Source organism: Strongylocentrotus purpuratus, unplaced genomic scaffold (genome assembly GCF_000002235.5).
Source record: "Strongylocentrotus purpuratus isolate Spur 01 unplaced genomic scaffold, Spur_5.0 spur5_scaffold_10, whole genome shotgun sequence".
NCBI classification, from domain to species: Eukaryota; Metazoa; Echinodermata; class Echinoidea; order Camarodonta; family Strongylocentrotidae; genus Strongylocentrotus; species Strongylocentrotus purpuratus.
The window spans coordinates 911,416-931,926 of NW_022145595.1; the positions used below are offsets into that span (position 1 = coordinate 911,416).

Below are 20,511 nucleotides of genomic sequence, written 5' to 3' on the forward strand. Positions count from 1 at the left end.
CTTTATGTATTCAGCAATAAAAAAACTATTTTCACCTGACATAGAAATATATATATTTATGATATATTACAGGTGGTTGGAATTTTATGGACCATCGAAGTATCTTTTTCTGTTCTTTGTGATATAAATGCATTATACATTCTCAGTGTTGGATGGATGATGTTAAACTGTTCCATGCCGCCAAAATTTGCAGGCATGTATCAAGTGATAAAGAGAAAGTGGGAGAAAAGAGAATGAGGAAAAGAGGGAGATATATCGAGGGAGGGAAAGAGAGAGAGAGAGAGAGAGAGCAGGATTGAGAGGAGTGGGGGAAAAGGAGAAGGAAGAGGGGGGGGGGGGAGGGCTCAGATTTATCAGACCCGCAAATTCAGATAACTGAATTAATGAATCATTTAATTTAAAAAAAAAAAAAACTTCACATATTAAGAAAATCAATTTTAAGAGCTGTACGGGTGTTAACTAATATAACATTGGATTAGCCTCCTTCAGATTTCCAATAGGTCATGTTTCAGTAATGGTTTAATGAGGTCCCTGACACTAACATAGGAAAAAAAAATGATAGATCCAGAGAGAGAGAGAAAGAGATGTAGAGAAAATATGTAGCGAGAGAGAGAGAAAGAGAGAGAGACAGACAGACAGACAGAGAGAGAGAGAGACAGACAGAGAGGGGGGGGGGGGAGAATTGGATGAATCATATTTATAGATGAAGGAGAAGAGAAAGAGAGATATGTAGAAAGAAAGAGAGGAAGAACTATGCAGATATGTAAACAGCAGTGAAGAGAGAGAATGATGAAGAGATAGAGAGAGAAAGAGAATATGATGGAGAGATGTAGAGAGAGAGAGAGTGAAGGAAGAGATTGATAGAGGGATAGAGTATCGGATGAATCATTAAAATAGAGGAAGGAGAAGATAATAATATTTTTGCTTATATAGCACTTAATACGTCGAGAATTCCAAGTTTCTAAGCGCTTAACATTATTACCTCGAATGAATCATCTAACTGAAAACTAACTTCATATCTTATGAAGATTTCAGAACAAAAAAAAGATAATGCTGAGAGTGAAAAGGGCCTTAGCTCGATTATCATTACATGGAATCAGCAACCTTCTCACGGCACACAGACATAATGATAGCGTCTGTTAGAGCCAGATGGTCATTATCTCACATGCTTTAACACAGAGGTAATGCCATTCTGGCGCCATTTAGATTATGTATTCATGATGTTGTGAGGCTACTTAGACAAACAGAGAAAGCAAGAGAAATCCAGACACAAAGAGAAAGAGGAGAGAGAGAGAAATACAGAGATAAAAAAGACAGACATGGAAGGCTGAAGAGGTAGAAAGACCATGGAAATAAAAGAGATTAAAATTATACAGAGGCAGTAGGAAAGGGAGAGAAAGAGACAGTGCTAGAGAGAGAGCGAGAGAGAGAGAGAGAGAGAGAGAGAGAGAGAGAGAATAAGAAAGAGATAATAAGAATGAGAGAAAAAAGTATATTGCGAAAGAGTATATGCTCGTATATCAGAGCAAGAAATTCACTCCTGCACCAAATGACAGAGACATATTTTAGTTAATGCAATATTTAAGAATTTCACTGAATAATGAGTGTATTTGAGAGCAGATTAGCTGCGCCAAGCTGCATTAGTTATAGAGAGGATGAAGATGAAGGTAGCCTCAGCAAGCAAGCATGCACAGTGTAGTTGCCTGAGAGAGAGACCTGTAGTAGCAGATAGAGCTTGAGATTACCCAGCAAGAATATTAAATGAAGAGTGAAGGTCGCAAGAACAAAATTACACGCCATCTGTATACTTATTTCAGACTGGGTGTATAGTCCAACAACGGTAGTTCATTGTTACCCCACCCTTTCCTTGTTCTTTATCAATATTTCTGAGTGCTGATGCCAAAGACAGAAGCTTCTTATTGTACCCACTGCTTTTAATGTTTATTCATTCATTTTCAGTGTTCTATTTCTATAACATTACCCCCCCCCTCCTCTTTTTTCTTCTTCTCACTTTCATCATAATAATTTTTCTGTGATAAGTTCTTTTGTTCCTAGATTTGATGCTGTTGGATTTTATTTTGACTGGATATGTTTATTTCTGTTTGATTTTTTTTTCTTCTTTTGCACAATCTGACAAACATGATTTTACACAATCTAAACATGACATTAACAAAACAAAAAAACTTGAGCTGAAGTAGGCAAAATCTTTTAGTTTTATCTAAGAGTAGGATTGAAAAATTCTATACTGTCTTATATGACATATAACAAATATAATGTAGGAAATAAAAGAGAGATAGTGTAAAGGAAGGGTGAGTGATAGAAGATAGGAAATAGATGGAGAGAGAGAGAGAGAGAGAGGGGGAGAGATGGGGAGGGGTGTAAGTAAGTGGAAGAGAGAGAGAAAATAAGAAAGAGCGGGTAATTCTATTTATTTACATTTAAACAACTTCTATCCCTTCATCTTTTATAGAATTTATTATTATTATTATTATTATTATTATTATTGTTCTTGTTGTTATTATCATTTTATTTAGCAAAGACAAAATCCAGGTACAGTAAAAAAAAAAAAAAAACAACAGTAAGGTTTGTAGTGAATCACATGCATGCCGGGAAAAAGAAAAAGATTAACTAAATCAGTATAACCCAAAGGTCTTCTTGCACAATCCAAGTCACTTTACATTTATAGATAGCACAGAATACCATGGTTGGGCATGTTGATAAGGGGCCCGCGTATCGACGCTTATGTTGTTTTGCTGACAAAATTAAAACATTTATTCTGAGGAAGGGTTGCCATATTTTAGTGACAGGATGCATTTGAGGTTTAATATTTCATTGGGAGTTAGATTATACTTGTAAAATGCCAAATATGTTGAAAAGTCAATTTTCCCAAAAAATGACATATGTTGTTTTGCCATCTCAAGGCCGAGCCTGATAAAAATTAATGAATTTCAAGTATACCCAGACATTCCTAATGTTTGCAGTTCTTACAACCTTTTCTTTATTCCTTTCTTTCCATTTCTTTCGTAGGATCCTAGGTTCAACTGTGAGATTGATCTTCGGACGGGGTACAAGACCCGGAGTATGCTGTCCATGCCCATCAAGGAACCCGGTGGAGAGGTGCTGGGCGTGGCTCAAGTCATCAATAAGATTGGTAGTAAGGACCAACATGAAGCCTTCACAGACAGTGATGAAAAGGTCAGTGAACTTTTTGATGACTTGGATTTAGAATCGCTGCTGCAATAGAAAATATGTAGGCAAGTCCAAGGGATTTGGTCATTTGGTGTCCCGTAGTCCACCCGGATATTCCATTGTTTTAATAGAAGCAGACAAATTTGAGAAACAATTGAGTGAAAGTTTGAGAAAAATCGGACAACAAATAAGATGTTATAAATCTTTCAAATCATGAACATTAAGGAATTTTTGAAACAAATTGGCAATGCCATTAGAAATTGTGATGTCATTCCCTCACAATTCACCACTGATCTGAATGCCAGAATGACCCTAAATCTCCATTTCTCTGAATGTTAATTGAATCGTAGACCTATCTTGTATGGCGGTGCATGAAAGATCGTGTCATCTGTGATACATGATCAAGATAATATTGAGAAAAATGGAATTTTATGACATTTTTTGCATTCAACAAAAGATAAAATGTGAGGGGGTGACATCATATTTAGAGACAGCGTCGCCAATTTGACTCACAGATTTGAAGTATTTCATGAAAAGTTTAAATCCATAACTTTCTCATTTATTGTCCGATTGTTCTCAACCTTCACTGATCTGTTCTTCTCATTAGTCTCCTCAAAGTATTTCAATGTGAGCTCTAGTAGGGCTATGAACTCAACTCTTTATATTCCAAAGGCTTTAAGATTATTTATCTGATTCCAGTGCAAAATTAATCTATACCAGTCAAGACCGAAAATGGGTAATATCACAAAGCGATCGTGGTGCACTAAGCAATCCTTGCACCAACTGGTGCCTATTGTTCTGAGCAAAGTGCAGGTGTGGCTAATGGGCCACCATGCAGGCAGAGCAAAGAGAGGAACCAATGTGTGAATGCAGTGATCAGACTGGTGGGTAATGCATGGGACAAAATAGCTTTGACTTGCTTTCCCATGTTACTGTGGTCTGATTGCAGAGCTGCCAACCAGTACGCTTTTATCGTATTTCGTACGATTTTTAGAAGTAAATATGACAGTACGATTTTTCACAAAAAAAATTAGAAACCTATTTTCCAAAAATGTGATTGTGCTTGTTTATTTTGTGTGTGTGTGTGTGTGTGTGTGCCATTCATTTTCAATGGCGAATTGCCCATTCTCTCCAATAAAGTATCCTACAAGAATCTCACATCAGCAATTTGGGGGTGTTTATTTGTTCATCGGACACACAAGTCATGACGAAATCATGCAAATTCAACCAATTGTCCATAAAAATACATTTACATGCCGCTCATTAATTCATTGAACGATCATTCATGACAAACTTTTGCATATTCTACAAAATGTTTGTAAAATGCACTCATGCATAATTCTTCAAAGGTCAATTAACACATTCTGACATTTAACTAAAAAAATGAACAGTTGAATTATAGTCATTAACAACTGTAACCAAATACCTTGGACCAGCCCTCACAAAATCATAATTTGATGAGGAAAAGTGCTCATAATTCATGCCAAAGATAAAGGACAACTAACATTCGTGGATTCATGGATCATTGTTTGCAATGTGATATCAAGGATATGACCATAACTCAACAGGGAAAATTTACGGGAATTGTGGAAACAGAGATGATAACATTAATGTCATTTAAGTTTTTGAAAAAAACATGAAACACTTGTAATTTCAGATGGTATTTTGATATTGCCAGTATCTTTCTATTTTAAAAAAATTTAAATATATATGTATTTTGTTAGATTGCTGTTAGTTTAGAAAGAACAAGAAGAGATGTAATTTGTTATGTGCTCAGTTGGAGGGTGTTTGAAGAACAGACTTTCCCAGGGCAATAATATAATATCTGTTCAGAGCCAAGCGTTAACCCTGTATTACAGTATATGAGTTAACGCCCTTAGTGCCCCAAACAGGAATGCCCCTGCTATCTTTTGTTCACATAAAGGGGGTTCCCCAGTAAATATGAACCACTTTTCTGTGCTTTTAACTACTCTTTCTCCTCTGCAAATAGCACCCTTTCCATTTGGGGGTTATTTTACCCTTCCTGTCATTTCATATTCTGTTCCTTTCTTTCTCTTATCTATCTGTCTCTTCGTTTCATCTTTATATCATCCCCAACCTGCTCTTCCATCCTCATCTCGTTTTCTCTCCTCCCCCCCCCCCCCCCCGCTCTCTCTCTCTCTCTCTCTCTTCTAAACACTCCCTTTATGTCTCTCTCTGCGCTTATCCCTCTTTCTCTAATTCCATTCACCTTTTTAATTTCTCTCTTTCTCTTTTACATTTCTCTTACTCTCCTTTCTGTATTTCTCACTCCATGTCTTTCTCTGTATTACTCTCTTTATACCCCTCTCTGTCAATTTTCTCTCCCTGTCTCTGTCTCTCTAGCTTTCTCTCTCTCATTTCCTCTTTCTCTCTTGCTCTCTTGCTTTCTTGCTTGCTCTCTCTCTCTCTCTCTGAAACACATCCTTCCTCTCCAAGCTGGCCACATAACTCAGGGTGAAAGCTAGTCAGTTATCAAACAAGTCTCGAGGGAGCCCTTCTCGCTCAACGCTTCATCTTGCTCCCCTAATTTGTGGTCTTTTTCGCCCGATCATGACCCGTGTCGCGACTTGAGCGTTCCCAAAAGTGTGCTTGCGCGAGCACGGGCTCAGGTATCACGAGCGTGCCGCCCATGTTTGATTTCAAACTGCTTTTTGATTAACCTTCTCGGCCCCAATAGCCTCTTAATGAGGCACTGCCGGAATGCAATGCAGTACTGCCGGGATGCAATGCAGTGACCTCACAACTTAATCATCCATTGACTCTCTGTACCTCTCTGTTATTCTGTTTTAAAAATGATTTTCTGTTGCTCTTTCATAAATAGGAGAACAGGCATTATGTCACCATGTCTCGTCACAATGTTTTAAAAACAGATTTTCATATAACAGAGATGATTGTAGTTACAAATATTGAGATGGTTTTTAAGGTCTTTATGTTTAATTTAAATTAATCTCATTTCAAAAGATTATACTGGTTTTTATTCTTTCCTCGTGATTTCTCTCATTATTAGGTTCCAGTAAAAGATACAATATCGCAGCTCTATGTATCAAATTTTAGAATAGTGTTGATTATACTTAGATTTGGATATATTATTATATCTTAGAATAATATTATATCTTACTAATTTTATCTTTTAATTTATTCTTGTAAGCTTCATGTAATAATTGTTTTGATATGGCTATGTATTTCAAATGCTTTTAGTGTAAACTAAATGTAATTTGGCTCTCAGGCTGCTATTTTCAGTATTTTTAATAAACCATTCAATCATTTAATTAAATTCAATTTCAATTATCAACTGAGCACTTGTTGAATAGTTCAGGATAAGGCAATATTTCCTATGAATATTTAAAATTATTAAATTAAATTGTAAAGTGTGATATTTTGATGACATATTCTTACCTTTTCTAGAAGACTTGTGTACTTAAAGCTTGGAATAAAGTGTTTAGCTTTAGTCTAGATTTACCATTTTGAATTGAATTGAATTCGCATTTATTTCATTCTCGATTAAAAATTACCATGATACAAAATATAAAAAATTATTCATGAACAAATTTAGAAATGAAATGGGGAACTACATAAATAAAGCCCTTAGGCATTGTACAAGCATAGTTCCCAAAGCATTCATAGCAGAATGTAAAGCAAAGATTTAAAAAAGAAAAGAAAAAAAGAACATTAAATAAAAAGAAACAAAAACAAAAAACATATAACACAAATATAAACATAAGATAAGTAACTATACATATTTCAGATAAAGAAACTGCTTCAACTTTTTTTTGAAGGAATTAATTGACTTGCAATCAGAAATATATTTGGGGATGGAGTTCCAAATTACAGGGAAATTATGACGTACTGATTTAATTACCTTATTTGTTTTTACTGGCCATAAGTGAAAAGAATCCTTTTTTTTGCAATTTAAATAATTTATCTAATTTAGTTCGACTACAATTACCCTAAACAGCAACACAATAATTTAAATATGAAGGCATGAATGAATTCGTCCTTATTTCACGAAGTGACGGTAGTGAGGAAAATCGTAATGCAAAGTGAATGCAATTTTTTTTCACTACCGTCACTTCGTGAAAACAGCGACGAATTATAAAGTAGTAATAATGCTGAAGGTGGAAGCGAGTCTTTTAATCTGTATAATATACCAATACATTTAGATACCTTTTGAGTGACTTTATTGACATGACCCTTGACAAACATAGATCAGTCCAAACTCAGTAAATTTTTGACATCGATTTAAAATTGTATATGGACATTTTGCTCACATCCATTTGAAAGTATAGATAGATAAAAATAATAATGAAATAAGAATGAAAACAGAGTTAGAAAGTTCTCTAAAAATAGACTAAACAATTACACATTTGCTTGAAACTTTTTTTATGCCTCCGCCACCGAAGGTGGTGCCGGAGGCATCATGTTTTCGGGTTGTCCGTCCGTACGTCCGTCCGTCCGTACGTCCGTCCGTCCGTACGTCCGTCCGTCCGTCCGTCCGTACGTCCGTCCCGTTTGACCGTTATCACAATATCTCAAGAACCATTTAAGATTTAAACTTAAGACTCGGGAATAGTATTTATCACCATAGGAAGACGATCTGATTAGATTTTGGAGTACGTAGGTCAAAGGTCAAGGTCACAGAGGTCAACTTATGAAATTCCTTGTATTGAGTTTGTTAGCGCGATATCTCAAGAACCATTTGAGATTTAAACTTCAAACTTAAGGATAGTATGTATCACCATAGGAAGACGATCTGATTAGATTTTGGAGCACGTATGTCAAAGGTCAAGGGTCACAGAGGTCAACTTATGAAATTCCATACATTGAGATTGTTATCATGATATCTCAAGAACCACTGGAGATTTAAACTTCAAACTTAGTGATAGTGTGTATCACTATAGGAAAACAATCTGATTACATTTTGGAGCACGTAGGTCAAAGGTCAAGGGTCATAGAGGTCAACTTATGAAATTCCATACATTGAGATTGTTATCATGATATCTCAAGAACCACTGGAGATGTAAAAACTTCAAACTTAAGGATAGTATGTATCACCATAGGAAGACGATCTGATTAGATTTTGGAGCACGTAGGTCAAAGGTCAAGGGTCACAGAGGTCAACTTATGAAATTCCATACATTGAGATTGTTGTCATAATATCTCAAGAACCACTGGAGATTTAAACTTCAAACTTAATGTATCACCATAGGAAGACGATCTGATTAGATTTTGGAGCACGTAGGTCAAAGGTCAAGGGTCACAGAGGTCAACTTATGAAATTCCATACATTGAGATTGTTATCATAATATCTCAAGAACCACTGGAGATTTAAACTTCAAACTTAATGATAGCGTGTATCACCATAGGAAGACAATCTGATTAGATTTTGGAGCACGTAGGTCAAAGGTCAAGGGTCACAGAGGTCAACTTATGAAATTCCATTCATTGAGATCGTTATCGCGATATCTCAAGAACCACTGGAGAATTTTCACTTCAAACTTAATGATAGTATGTATCACCATATCATAATATCTCAAGAACCACTGGAGATTTAAACTTCAAACTTAATGATAGTGTGTATCACCATAGGAAGACAATCTGATTAGATTTTGGAGCACGTAGGTCAAAGGTCAAGGGTCACAGAGGTCAACTTATGAAATTCCATACATTGAGATTGTTATCATGATATCTCAAGAACCACTGGAGATTTAAACTCCAAACTTGTTTAAATTGCTCTATGGCGGAGGCATCATTTTCGACTGCGCGCAGTCAAAATTCCATCTAGTTTTTTTATGCTTTTAAACTCTGATAGGTACATAATTCAACCACTCTCAGTTGAGTTTATAAATCGGAAGCAGTGCCTTTAAAGATCCTGTATACCTTGCAGGCATCTTCACCTTTAACTAGGCTACTATTTGTCTGGACTTTGAATAAGGGTTAAAAATACCTGCTTTAAGCAAAGAGGTGAAACACAGTATGTTTCTCAATTGCCAATGTCCTTATGTCTTCCCCTTCCGGCGCTAGCCCCCTTTTGGCACTCAAGTGGTTTGGAGGCATGCTCTGAGGGGGATAGTACATTGGCCTTCGCTTTCTTCACACATCAAATGTATTTAGCAATTTCACCTTAAGGACCAATTTGTAACACATTGTGCAATTCAAATAATGATTAGGTTACTGCTCTGAATAGCGAGGAGATGCGCCCAAATGCCGGCCTGGTCCACGGATTGGAGGAAGGTCTGTCCCATTCTTTGCAGGAGTGAAGTGGAGAGTTTAGAGTGGGTTAGATTAGATTAAAGTCTATTGTGTGCATAGGGAGAGAGCAAGGGCGGAGGAAGGGAAGGAGAGTGGATGGGATAGAGAGAATGAGAGAGAGAGAGAGAGAGAGAGAGAGAGAGAGAGAGAGGACGTGAGAGAGCCCTTTTAACACTTTACAGGAGTGAAGTTTAGTGTGGAGTGGGTAAGATGAGATTGAAGTTTCTGTGTGCATAGAAGAGAGCAAGGGGGATGGAAGGGAAGAAGAGGAGGAGTGGAGGGGAGGACGGAATGAGAGGAGGGGAGGAATGAGAGGAGGGGAGGAAGGAGCGGAGGAGAGGAGAGGAGGGGAGGGCGGAGGAGAGGAGGGGTGGAAGGAGCGGAGGATGGAGGAGATAAGTGTGGATACGCCGGATAGAACGAGAAAAGGAGAGGGCACGAAAGAGAGCATTTTCAGAGGAGTGGAATTTCAAATATAGAGTGGGTTAGTTTAGATTTATTGTGTGCATAATAAAGAGAGAGAGAGAGAGAGACAGTAAGGGAGGAGGAAGGAAAGGAGATTCAATAGGATGGAGAGAAGGAAAGACAAAAGTCAGAAGAGGCGATAGGCAAGGATGAATGTAGAAGTTGGAATCATGCAGGATTGCTGATAGAGAAAGAAAGAGGATTCTATAAAAAAAGGAATAAAAGCTACTGAGGTACACAATTGGATTTAGAAAGGGAAGAAAACATTTGTGAAAGGACTTAGATGGTTATATATCATGAGCTCAGAGCCAGAAAGGCCTTAACTCTGTATTAAAGTATAGGAGTTACAACCCATCTGGCTTCAAGCAGAAAATAAACTGAGATAGAAATGTAAATGCAGAAGGGAGAAAGGAAATAAAAAAGTACAACAGATAAATGCACACTAGAAGAATTAAAAAAGGAACAGGCACAAAAGGGTTAAGATGGTTGAAGATAAGTAACCATTAACACATTGCGTATGGCAACCGAGCCGATCCTGTTTAGAGTCCATGGGAATTCAAGAATTCAGTAGTCAGTGGGTTAAATAGGTGAATTAGACCTATTTAAAAAAAAAAAAAATTCAATTCAGATATTTTGGCTCTTTAGTAGTGTATTATGGTTTGCTCCCATGCTTATTTCTCTATTTTCTATCCTCCCCTCTTTGTTTATTAACCAAGTGATGAACCGACCCAGTGACAGTTTATAGCTATTGATAAGAGAACAGACTTGGTTCCAGTACGAAATGGGTTGATAGTTAATAGCTGATTATGGTATGGGAGCAACAATGACACTCTATAGTGATGTTTTAGGGTTATATTCCTATGTTTTAGGGTTATATTCCTATAATGCATATGTATAATATGAGAAATTAAAATATCAATCAGAAAAGAACCATCCAATTGATTTTCATTCTTTCATGTACTGAAAACAATAGAGAGAGGGGCCTGGATATGAACTGGGAAATGTCTGAATAGGGCTTGATTTATAGTCCATGTCCTGCTGTAGAAATTAAGATGTATGGCGATTGCTTGCCAACAAGAGGGAATTGAAAATAGAGAAGGGAGATAGAAATAGAGCAATTGGCATGGGAGCAACGATGATAATACACTAGTGATGTTTTAGGAGAGTTGGATCAATAAAGTGAAGGTCGGGTAAAAGTCACAAAAACTTGACACATTCTTACATATTTGCCACTATATTCACACCTCTAGAGAAATGGGAAAACAATATTATTTCTGTGTACCAGGCAACAATTATTTTCTTTGCTTATTAAGACAGCAAACCTTCTTTCATATTGTACTTGACTCTATACACACTTCACTGAGTTTCACGACATGTCTTATACCAATCTGACCTTCGTGCTTATGACTTTTCTTTTCATTGCAAAGGAAATATTGACAAAATCTTCATGATTTTGATCCATTGTGCGAAAGTTAAATGGACCATTCACAGTGCCCATTTCTTTTGTTATTTTTGTCCGCTATGGAAAGATATTAAATCTTTTTTGGGGGGTATCTGTGTAGAGAATTGGAGAAAGCCTCTTCTAGTTGCTCATATTCATTTCTCATTTATGTCATTCTATCGAGATAGAATCTGTCATGATGAAACTTGACACATTTTAAAGTAGTTTGAAGAGACTTTTTATTGAGAATAATAAACATTTATGTCTATAACGTTAAACATGATGGGCACCTTGACACCGCGGTGGATTCAAAGAAAGTGTAAATAGTATTTCATTTTGTAGTTTAAACTTTATACATCACACTCTTGATAAAGATGTGACTGTGTTTCTTTGAGGTTCAATAAAGATGTGACTGTTTCTTTGAGGTTCAATGATAAATGGATATGCAGCTGTAAATAAGGAGCTTCAAGGGTTCAAGTAAAATTAACTTCCTACATGTATATACGTGGAATGAGAGAGAGATATAGAATTATGAATTGTTGAAAGTATTGTCAATTCTGATGCACTCCAGATGAGATTTCACAATCCAATCAGATCCATTCTTTCAATTCTTTCTAGAATTTCCTCCTATCTTGTGAGGACGTACACCACTTCCACCCAGACCAATCAGATTTCAGGTGTGGGGCAATAGACATTAGTGCAATCTATGAAGAAGAATAGTGGTAGGGGGGGGGGGGGTGATGGAGGTGAAAAAAGTCACAATGAGATCTTTCTGGGTCACCTGACACTCCCAGGGGTTGAAATCCCATTTATGGGAGTTGCCAATTTCAGGCACGTGGGAAATACGGCCAGGCCAAGACGGGTGTCGGAGCGAGAGCGGAGTGTCACCTTTTGTGGGAGGATGAGGGTTTGGCGTGTGACCACCGGCACCCAAGATGCCATCCTAGCTGTCCACAAATAGGGACCGTCTCTTTGTGTCCTCCTCCTCCTCCTTGGAAAATGGCAGCTCAGAAAAACCACTGCCCGCTCCAAAGAGAGAGAGAGAAAAAAGAAAAAGAAAGAGAGAGTGAGAGAAAGAGAGAGAGAGAGAGAGAGAGAGAGAGAGAGGGGAGACAGAATGAAATGCATTATGATAGTAAGAAAGAAACGGATACACAAAAGATAACTGAGGCACTCCAAATGCAGTGACTATAAAGTAAGAGCATACAAGATAAAGAGAGGAAGAGAGAGAGAGAGAGAAAGAGAGAGAACACTATTTAGAGGAACAGAACAGACATTATGGGTATTGATCACAACACATAACTTGAGTATACACCACATGGCGATGTATTTAGGGTTGGAAAGTTATATTTAAACCGTAGACCATGGAATGCCACCATGGGATGGCTTGATGCCAACTCAGCGATTCTCCATGGCGCGTTCGTTGATCATGTTGAAAAGACAAGACATCGCTTAAAGCGGGGAGATGGAACAACTGGTCCTCCTACAAACCCTTTCCACATTTTTCTTCTAGAAACAGTCTCAGTCACCTTTCTCTTTCTCCCAGCGTTCTCTCCAATTTCTCTCTCTCTCTTTCCCTCCTTCCCTGTCTCTCTCTCTCTGTCTGTCTGTCTCTCTGTCTCTCTCCCTCTCATGCTCTCTGTGTGTCTCTCTGTGTGTCTTTCTCTGACTCTCCCTCTCTGTCTCTCTCTCTCTCTCTGTCTCTCTCTCTCTCTCGCTCTCCCTCTCTCTCTCTTTCTCTCTCTCTCTCTGTCTCTCTTTCTCTCTCTGTCTCTCTCTCTCTCTTTCCCCCTCTCTCTCTTTCTCTTTCTCTCTGTGACACTCTTGTACCTTAGACTGTTCCTCCCATCGTGCATGGAGTCGCCAGTATTATTCATTCAGTAACCTTTATGAAATCTTCAGGCTGAGTTTGTGCCGATGAATAAGGGAATTCACTTTGTGCTCTGGAAGTACATGCCGTCAGTTCAGATCCACAAGGGCATTAATGCTGTGTTAAGGTATATGACTTAATGCCCTTCTGTCTCTAAGCAGACAATGATTTGTGTCAAGTACGAGTATTTGTACATCTCTTCAAATCTTCATATCTCGTGGCAGGGGTGGCTTTTGTTTTTTCTTTTCATTGATTTTTAAGAAATCGACCCCTCTTTGGCTATATTCTTGATAATCCCTCTATTTGAGTCTTTATGCATTTTCCATTGAATATAGAGCCCCCCCCCCCAAAAAAAAAAACAACAACAACAACAACAACAACAGAACAAAAATCTGATGATACATACCAGGTACTTATTTTGGCACTTGTCAAATATTTTTAGGTTTAAATGCCCCCCTCTTCAATTGAAAGGAAAAAAATGATGACCCTTTTTTTTTGGGGGGGGGGAGGGGTTGTTTGTTTGTTTGTCAAACATCATTTGCTGTAAATAAACACTCCTAAATCCTTCTGGTTATCTCATGGGATTTGACTAAATGCCTTTGGAGCAAACGTTGATTCATGAGCCTATCTGTGGTATGGTATTGTATGTAAAATACTACCTCGAGACCCTGTGTCGTACAACCTCTGTCGTACAACCTCTTATTAATAACTGCCACATTTCTGTCATATATTTGCTTGTAGTAGGTTGAATGCCTGATTTCAGTAGCTTTATCATTTATTGCTATAAGGGAGAATATTCTTTGTGAAGTAGGGCTCAGTCAGGTCAGGATGCACTGATCTTTATTTGATGAGAGAGGTCGTTATCAAGGAGAAGATCTCTCAAATGGTTTGTTTTCCTTGTGATGCTTCACCATTAGTAACCCCTCTTCACTGCTGCCCCCATTCTTCCTCTCCCCTTCTCATCCATGCGTTCACACTTCCCCTCTCCCATTCTCTCCCCTGCCCCTCCCCCTCCCCTGCCCTCATTCTCATTCCTTATACCCTTCTCCCCTGCACCTGTTCTGTATCTCCCCCTGCTCCTCCTGCTCCTATACATTTACCCCCTCCTCCCATGTTCCTATACATTTACCCCCCTCCTCCCATGTTCCTATACATTTACCCCCCTCCTCCCATGTTCCTTTCCTTGTCCTCCCTGTTACCCATTCTCTGCCTCTCACCCATTTGCCTCTAATTTCTCTTCCATCTCCCCCTATCCCCATCTTCTCTTCTCCCACTTGTCCCCAATGCCCCATTCTAAGCCCACCTCCTCATCCCCTACTCTCAATCCCACTCCCTCTTCCCCCTGCCCCCATTCCCTCCCTTCCACCCCCTACTTCTGCTGCTCCCATTCCCTCCCTCCCTCCCTCCCTCCCTCCCTCCCTCCCTCCCACCCCTTGCCATTCCCAAGTTCTCTGGGCATGACGAGAATAAATATGTGCCTGCGTGTTGACCGCGAAAGCACATGGTAGGTAAGGAGAGGAGGAATGTCTTGAATATTTGTGACTTTGATTATGAAAACAGCCTGGGCAACTGTTGAATGAGCGTTTTTGTCGTGCTCTCGTCTGGCCGCATGTTTGTACTTGTACCCCAGCGCGAACGCCGCTGTTTAATGTTCATGCCGTGGAGATTGTGTGGCGTTTTGTCGCGTTGTGTGTCTAGGGGATTGAATTTCGCACAGTCCGCATGCAACTCTGCATGGGACAAGTAATAATATGAACTTTTTAGGACCGAGAGAGAGTGCATTAGTGGGTGTGCTTAGTGGGAGGTAGTAATGAGAAATGGGAAGGGTCTTTCGCGGAATGCGTAAATTATTTTAATGAAAAAGGTGCCAATTTCACATCTACTGTGGATCAGGTTGCATGATCATGAAATTATAGGATACCCAAGAATGTAACGTAATAGAGTGGTATGCCATTCAAGACTAAATTAATGTACACATGCCAGTTAAAATAAGGCATTGTAATTCTTCAAACACCTCGTTTGTGTTTTGCATGTAAAGTAATTACTGAAACACTACTTCAGAAGTTTTCTTAATAGGAAAGGTAAACGGTTCCTTTGTACCGTGACAGATACCTTTGCTGAACATAATGTTGTAAAAATCCCTGTTTTTCTCAAATTGTATAATTTGCTTAATGGCATTTATAGCTTTGTTGCTTTTAAAAGAAAATTCCATATGTAAGAACGTCATAGGAAGGATTGATATTGAAACGCTCTCATACTTTATACAACTAGGAATACTGTATTATCTCCTGATTCTGTGTGTAGTCCCATATGCACACATTGCTTGTCTGTGCATGTTGTGATATTCAGTCAGCTAGATTTAGTCATATGAGTGGTTTCATATAGCCTCAGACACAATTTTGTAAAACTTTCTTCCTTAGTTACCCTCCTAGAATTGTTTTGAGACTGTTCATTTAAAAAAGCATTTCATCTAAAAGACCTCAAAATATCCTATAAAGCTACTTTTGAGTTCTTGTAAGATAATGGAATTTCAAGACAATCTGGCTTGAAATAATTCAAATGTTCATCTATTTTTTTTGGAGACGAACATTTATTTGTTGAAAGGATATTGTTTAAACCAATAAAATATCTACCATTAATATATTAGATGTTACTGGTGTAGCTCTGAACATTTAGTAGGGGGAAGGGCTGGACATCCTAAGCAATTCCGAAGCTAATAGATAGTCATGGTAATAGCCCCTGATTAGCTGCACCGATAACAACACACCCCAAGAGCTTGAATGTAATGTATTTCCGGGCCGCAAGAGGTGTGTGCACCCCCCCCCCCCTCCCCCTCACCAATGAGATATAAAAGTTGGCAAAATTGTCTTGGCACATCGACTAGATGATATGTCATCTTTGCGTGCCCCCAAGCCCAAGCAGCTCCTTGAGACTTGTCTCCTGTCTCTCTCTGTATGTCTTCCTCCCCCTCTCCATCTTTCTCTCTCTCTCTCTCTCTCTGTCTGTCTCTCTCCGTCTCTCTCTCTCTCTGTCTGTCTCTCTCTCTCTCTCTCTCTCTCTCTCTCTCTTACTCTCACTCTCTCTAAGTTCTCTTGCTTACTCACTTTCTCCCTTCCTTTCCTTCTGTCTCTCTTGTTTTATCCTACTCTTGTCTTCTCTTCTGTATTTCAAAATGTCTGTTCCTCTTTTCTTTTCTCTTCTCTTCATTGTTTCTATGCATGTTCCCACTCTCTATGTCTTTCAGTCTGTCTCTATTGTCTCATTCTTCCCCCTCTCTCTCTCTCTTCTCTCTCTCTCTCTCTCTCTCACCCTCTCTTACCCCTCTCTTACCCCTCTCTCTTCCTCTATCGCTCTCTTTCTCTAAATTCTTGAAAGTACTTTCTTTCTCTTTAAAAGGTATCTGCTCTTTTCTACACCCAGGGTGCTACAAGAATTTTTTTCACCACTTGCCCTGTCGGGCAAGTGGGTTTTCAATTTACTTGCCCAAACAATATTTCCACTTGCCCAAAACTTTAAAGCGAAAAAGGACTCGAGGTTAAAGCATTTATTATCTCGTAATGATAAGTTAGTGTTTTAGATAGCAAATTAATGCACATACATGTACAGTGTCCTGTACTGAATAATAACCTAATATGTCAAAGAAAATGGTCAACAAAGGATGGTTGAAGGTTTAAAAAACGCATTTTATTGATTCTCCATAAATAATCAGATTCACATGAATCTCGGCAAGGTAGAATGGTTCAAGCAGGTTTAAGTTTTTAATATTCAGTCATGTAAAAAAGCATAATGACCCTGTTGTAAAAAATATGATACAAACATGTCATTAATGGTAGCCACATGTACCATGGTGCAACATCACATGTGTGTCTGTGCAAGCCGCTGTCATTTGGAAACGTAGGCTAATTTTCAGCTGTTAATAATTTGGGTCAACTCTTCCATCAAGAAACGTCATGTAAATAATGGGTAATCAACTATTTTAAATAAAGTACGGACATTTTTATTTCATCATTCACTGCTATAAATATCATGCCAAAATTTGTAAATTCTTACTAAATAATAATATTGAAGATATTTTACGATAAATCTCGGATAAGTATGCGAAAACTAGACTAAACAACGTCGCTAAAACCATGAAAACAAAACAACAACGGCTTATATTCTGGGGGTCTCGATACTATTATCAAAATGACTCGCTCGGTCGGATCTTGAGACCGCAGTAATAAATTGAAAACGAGACAAAAACATTCATCTGATTTATATGAGCAGCGAGTTTTAAATAATATGTTCACAATCATTAACAGTCATTATGAATAAATATCAAACATTTGACTTTTTGTACTTACTAGAAAATCCCTGTTGTTTATTCCATTCCGATTCGCACGTGTTCATTTCCCTAGAATAATGACGTCATATTTGGCGTGATTCAACCAATCGGCAATCAGAGAATAGCAAAGGCCTGTCGGTGCGGCCTGCAGAGCTAGAGAGAGAGAGCGCGAATAAGCTCGCAGCTGGTACGATCGCGCTAGCTGTCTCTAGCTAGCTCACGGCCGGCCGTGCGTGGAGGCGGAGCGGCATTCATGGCTTGAAGTGTCACTGTTGCATGCGCGCTGAGCTAGCTGAGCTGGCTAGCTGTCTGTGAAGTTTTTTCGAAATCGGAACGATCGCTTTTTTGCTTCTGGATTTTGACGACGGGTAAGAAGTTGACGGGTGAATGGTAGAGTTCTTGGACACTAGGAAATTACTGTAAAAGTATCACTTGCCCGAATCGGGCAAGTGATAATTTGATTTACTTGCCCGACGGCTCAATTTGGTTGCCCCGGGACGTCGGGCAAGCGGGTTTGTCGCGCCCTGACACCCATTCCCAATTCTAGCTATCATCTACTGAGAGGTAGCGGAATATTTACTATTATAACTACGATGTTCTCATAGCTTTTAACGTACTTATTTTATTTTATGTATTCACATTCTTTCTCTCTCTCTCCTGCTCTCTCTCTCTATAGCTCTTTCTGCTTCTACCTTTCATCTCCTTATTTCTCTCTCTCTCTCTATTTATCTCTCCCCACTCCTCCCCTCCCTCCTCTGTTCCCGTCTTTCTCTCTCTTTCTTTCCCAACTTTCACTCTCTTTACCCCACACTCTCTCTACCTTTTCAGTTTCTCACTTTTTCCTCTTTTCTCTCCATCGAGCAAGTTTGATTGATATTCTGTCTCTGTCGTAGAAGTGTCGGCCTCAATGTACAGACATGATCGGAAATACAAATGCCTTTATTAATGTAGCAAGCACTGTAGCATCGTATTGAAGTTATTAAGCTGCCATTCTCATAGTGCTTCTTCATTTCACTGTACCTATTCTGTATTACTTTAATAATATATTACATATGTGGAAACTCTGACTGAATAAAAAGATGCTTAATTTGCAAAGGATGTCAGTAGTTGCTTCAGGGGGCCATGTGGGTACTTGCCCCCCCCCCCCCCTTTTCCCCTCAGGCCAAACAAATCGTCGCTGTTTTCACGAAGTGACGGTAGTGAAAAAAAATTGCATTCACTTTGCGTTACGATTTTCCTCACTACCGTCACTTTGTGAAAACAAGGACGAAATGTTCTACATCTAATACACATCAAATAAGTCTATGATTACACCAATGTATACACACAATATACTCCTCCCCCATGCCCATGAGTCAAATTTTATAAGATACATTTCATTTTTGCTTCCTAGAGATTTTAGGGACCTAGTTGCATGCCTCTGCAAAATATGAGAATGTCACTTTTCACAGTCAAATGATTTGTATCTTCTTGATGATGTAATATTCACTGCGTTATAAAGAAATAGTAAGCCTCTTTCAGCTACAATATGATAAACTGCCCCCAATATGAGAAAATTCTGTATCAAAATAAAGTCATTTCAAATTTCAACAAAGCCAGTGGAATTGAAAATAAGTAACTATATGTATGGATAACAATTGTGTCTATACACACTCACTGATCTCTGTGCTTATATGAAGTACATTATGCTTATATCATTTTATTTTGCCCGGATATTTTTCTTTAAAAATGGTTTACCATGCTTTGTGTAAATGTGGCATACTACACTGACTTTTCAATGCATTATGCTTACACAGTACCATCACTCCACTACCCATTGATTTACTTTGTACATTAGAGCCCTAGTCAGACCCACCAAACTACTTCAATATAATCACAAAATGCTATTGACCTCGGCAACCTTTTAATCTATTGCCTAATTGGTCTGTGATCGATCGTTGCCCCTGCAAATTGACTATGTGTCATCACCGATGGAAATCCCATTTAAAAATTACAGCATGACAAGGTATGTTTAAAGGTAGTTTAACCAATTGCTTGTGGCAGCCCGGTGGACCCTGTGTTAAGCCTATGGGATTGAGAAAGTATAGGAATCAGTGAGTTAATGTTCATGCACCCTTTATCATGCTGTGGGTTATCTTTTTTTCTTTGAATGGCTCGTTCATATGTCATAGAATGTAAGATTCAAAAGAAAATCTCAATGTTTAGGTAAGGAACCAAAAAATCGTGTTCATTTTTGTGTGTGTGTGTGTTTTAGAATTTTTAGAATTATCTTCATATGATCCATGGCTCAAAAGACCCCCAAATCATCTATAGAAAGATACCATCATATTTAGAGGAATTTTACACCTCCGATATAGACTAAGGTAGCTTAACAAATTTAGTGCCACTAAAAGACTAAGTCGCCTGGCTGGCAGAAGGGCGTTAGCTCGATTTTCAGGTAAAAAATGAAACGTTAAGCAGAAGGGTGTTAGCACTAAATCGCCTCAAACTTTTATAAAACTGACCTATTTCTGAAGAAAAAAATTGTGGCCGTGTTCTACTATAACAGTTCTTTTGATCTTTCAAGTTTTAAACCAATTTTCGGAATGGAAAGCAGTTTAAATATAAAACAAATCTTTAAATTCAAATAGTGTGAAAAGTTTTTTTCAAGTCGCTTGCATGCTAAGGCCCTTCTGCCAGCCGGCCGACGAATTCTTGCCTGCAAAATGCATAATTATTGGAAATCATAATGTTATGACATATAGGTAGGAGCATATCATTAGGATATGGAGAAGGTAACTATATACATGCACTGGTGCGATTAGGCTTATTGCTTACCTAAACTTTTATTCAGATATATCAAAAAGGATGTTTAATTCATAAAGTAACAGGACCAACTTTTTCACCTTTAGCGTACTGGATGCTTCTTTTTATGCCTACATTTACTAAAGCTACCTAACGTTGCATCCCTCA

At 38.4% G+C, this 20,511-nt stretch overlaps 1 protein-coding gene across 1 annotated transcript in view; it reads left to right on the plus strand.

The window, feature by feature from the left end:
• The first annotated feature begins 1,661 nt into the window (after window positions 1–1,661).
• Window positions 1,662–20,511, plus strand: part of LOC115921812 (dual 3',5'-cyclic-AMP and -GMP phosphodiesterase 11-like) — a 38,220-nt gene continuing 19,370 nt past the window's right edge. Inside the window, exons 1-2 of the mRNA XM_030980032.1 lie at window positions 1,662–1,667; window positions 3,028–3,195. Of these exons, the coding sequence (XP_030835892.1) occupies window positions 1,662–1,667; window positions 3,028–3,195 (174 nt within the window). The remainder of the gene's footprint in view (window positions 1,668–3,027; window positions 3,196–20,511) is intronic.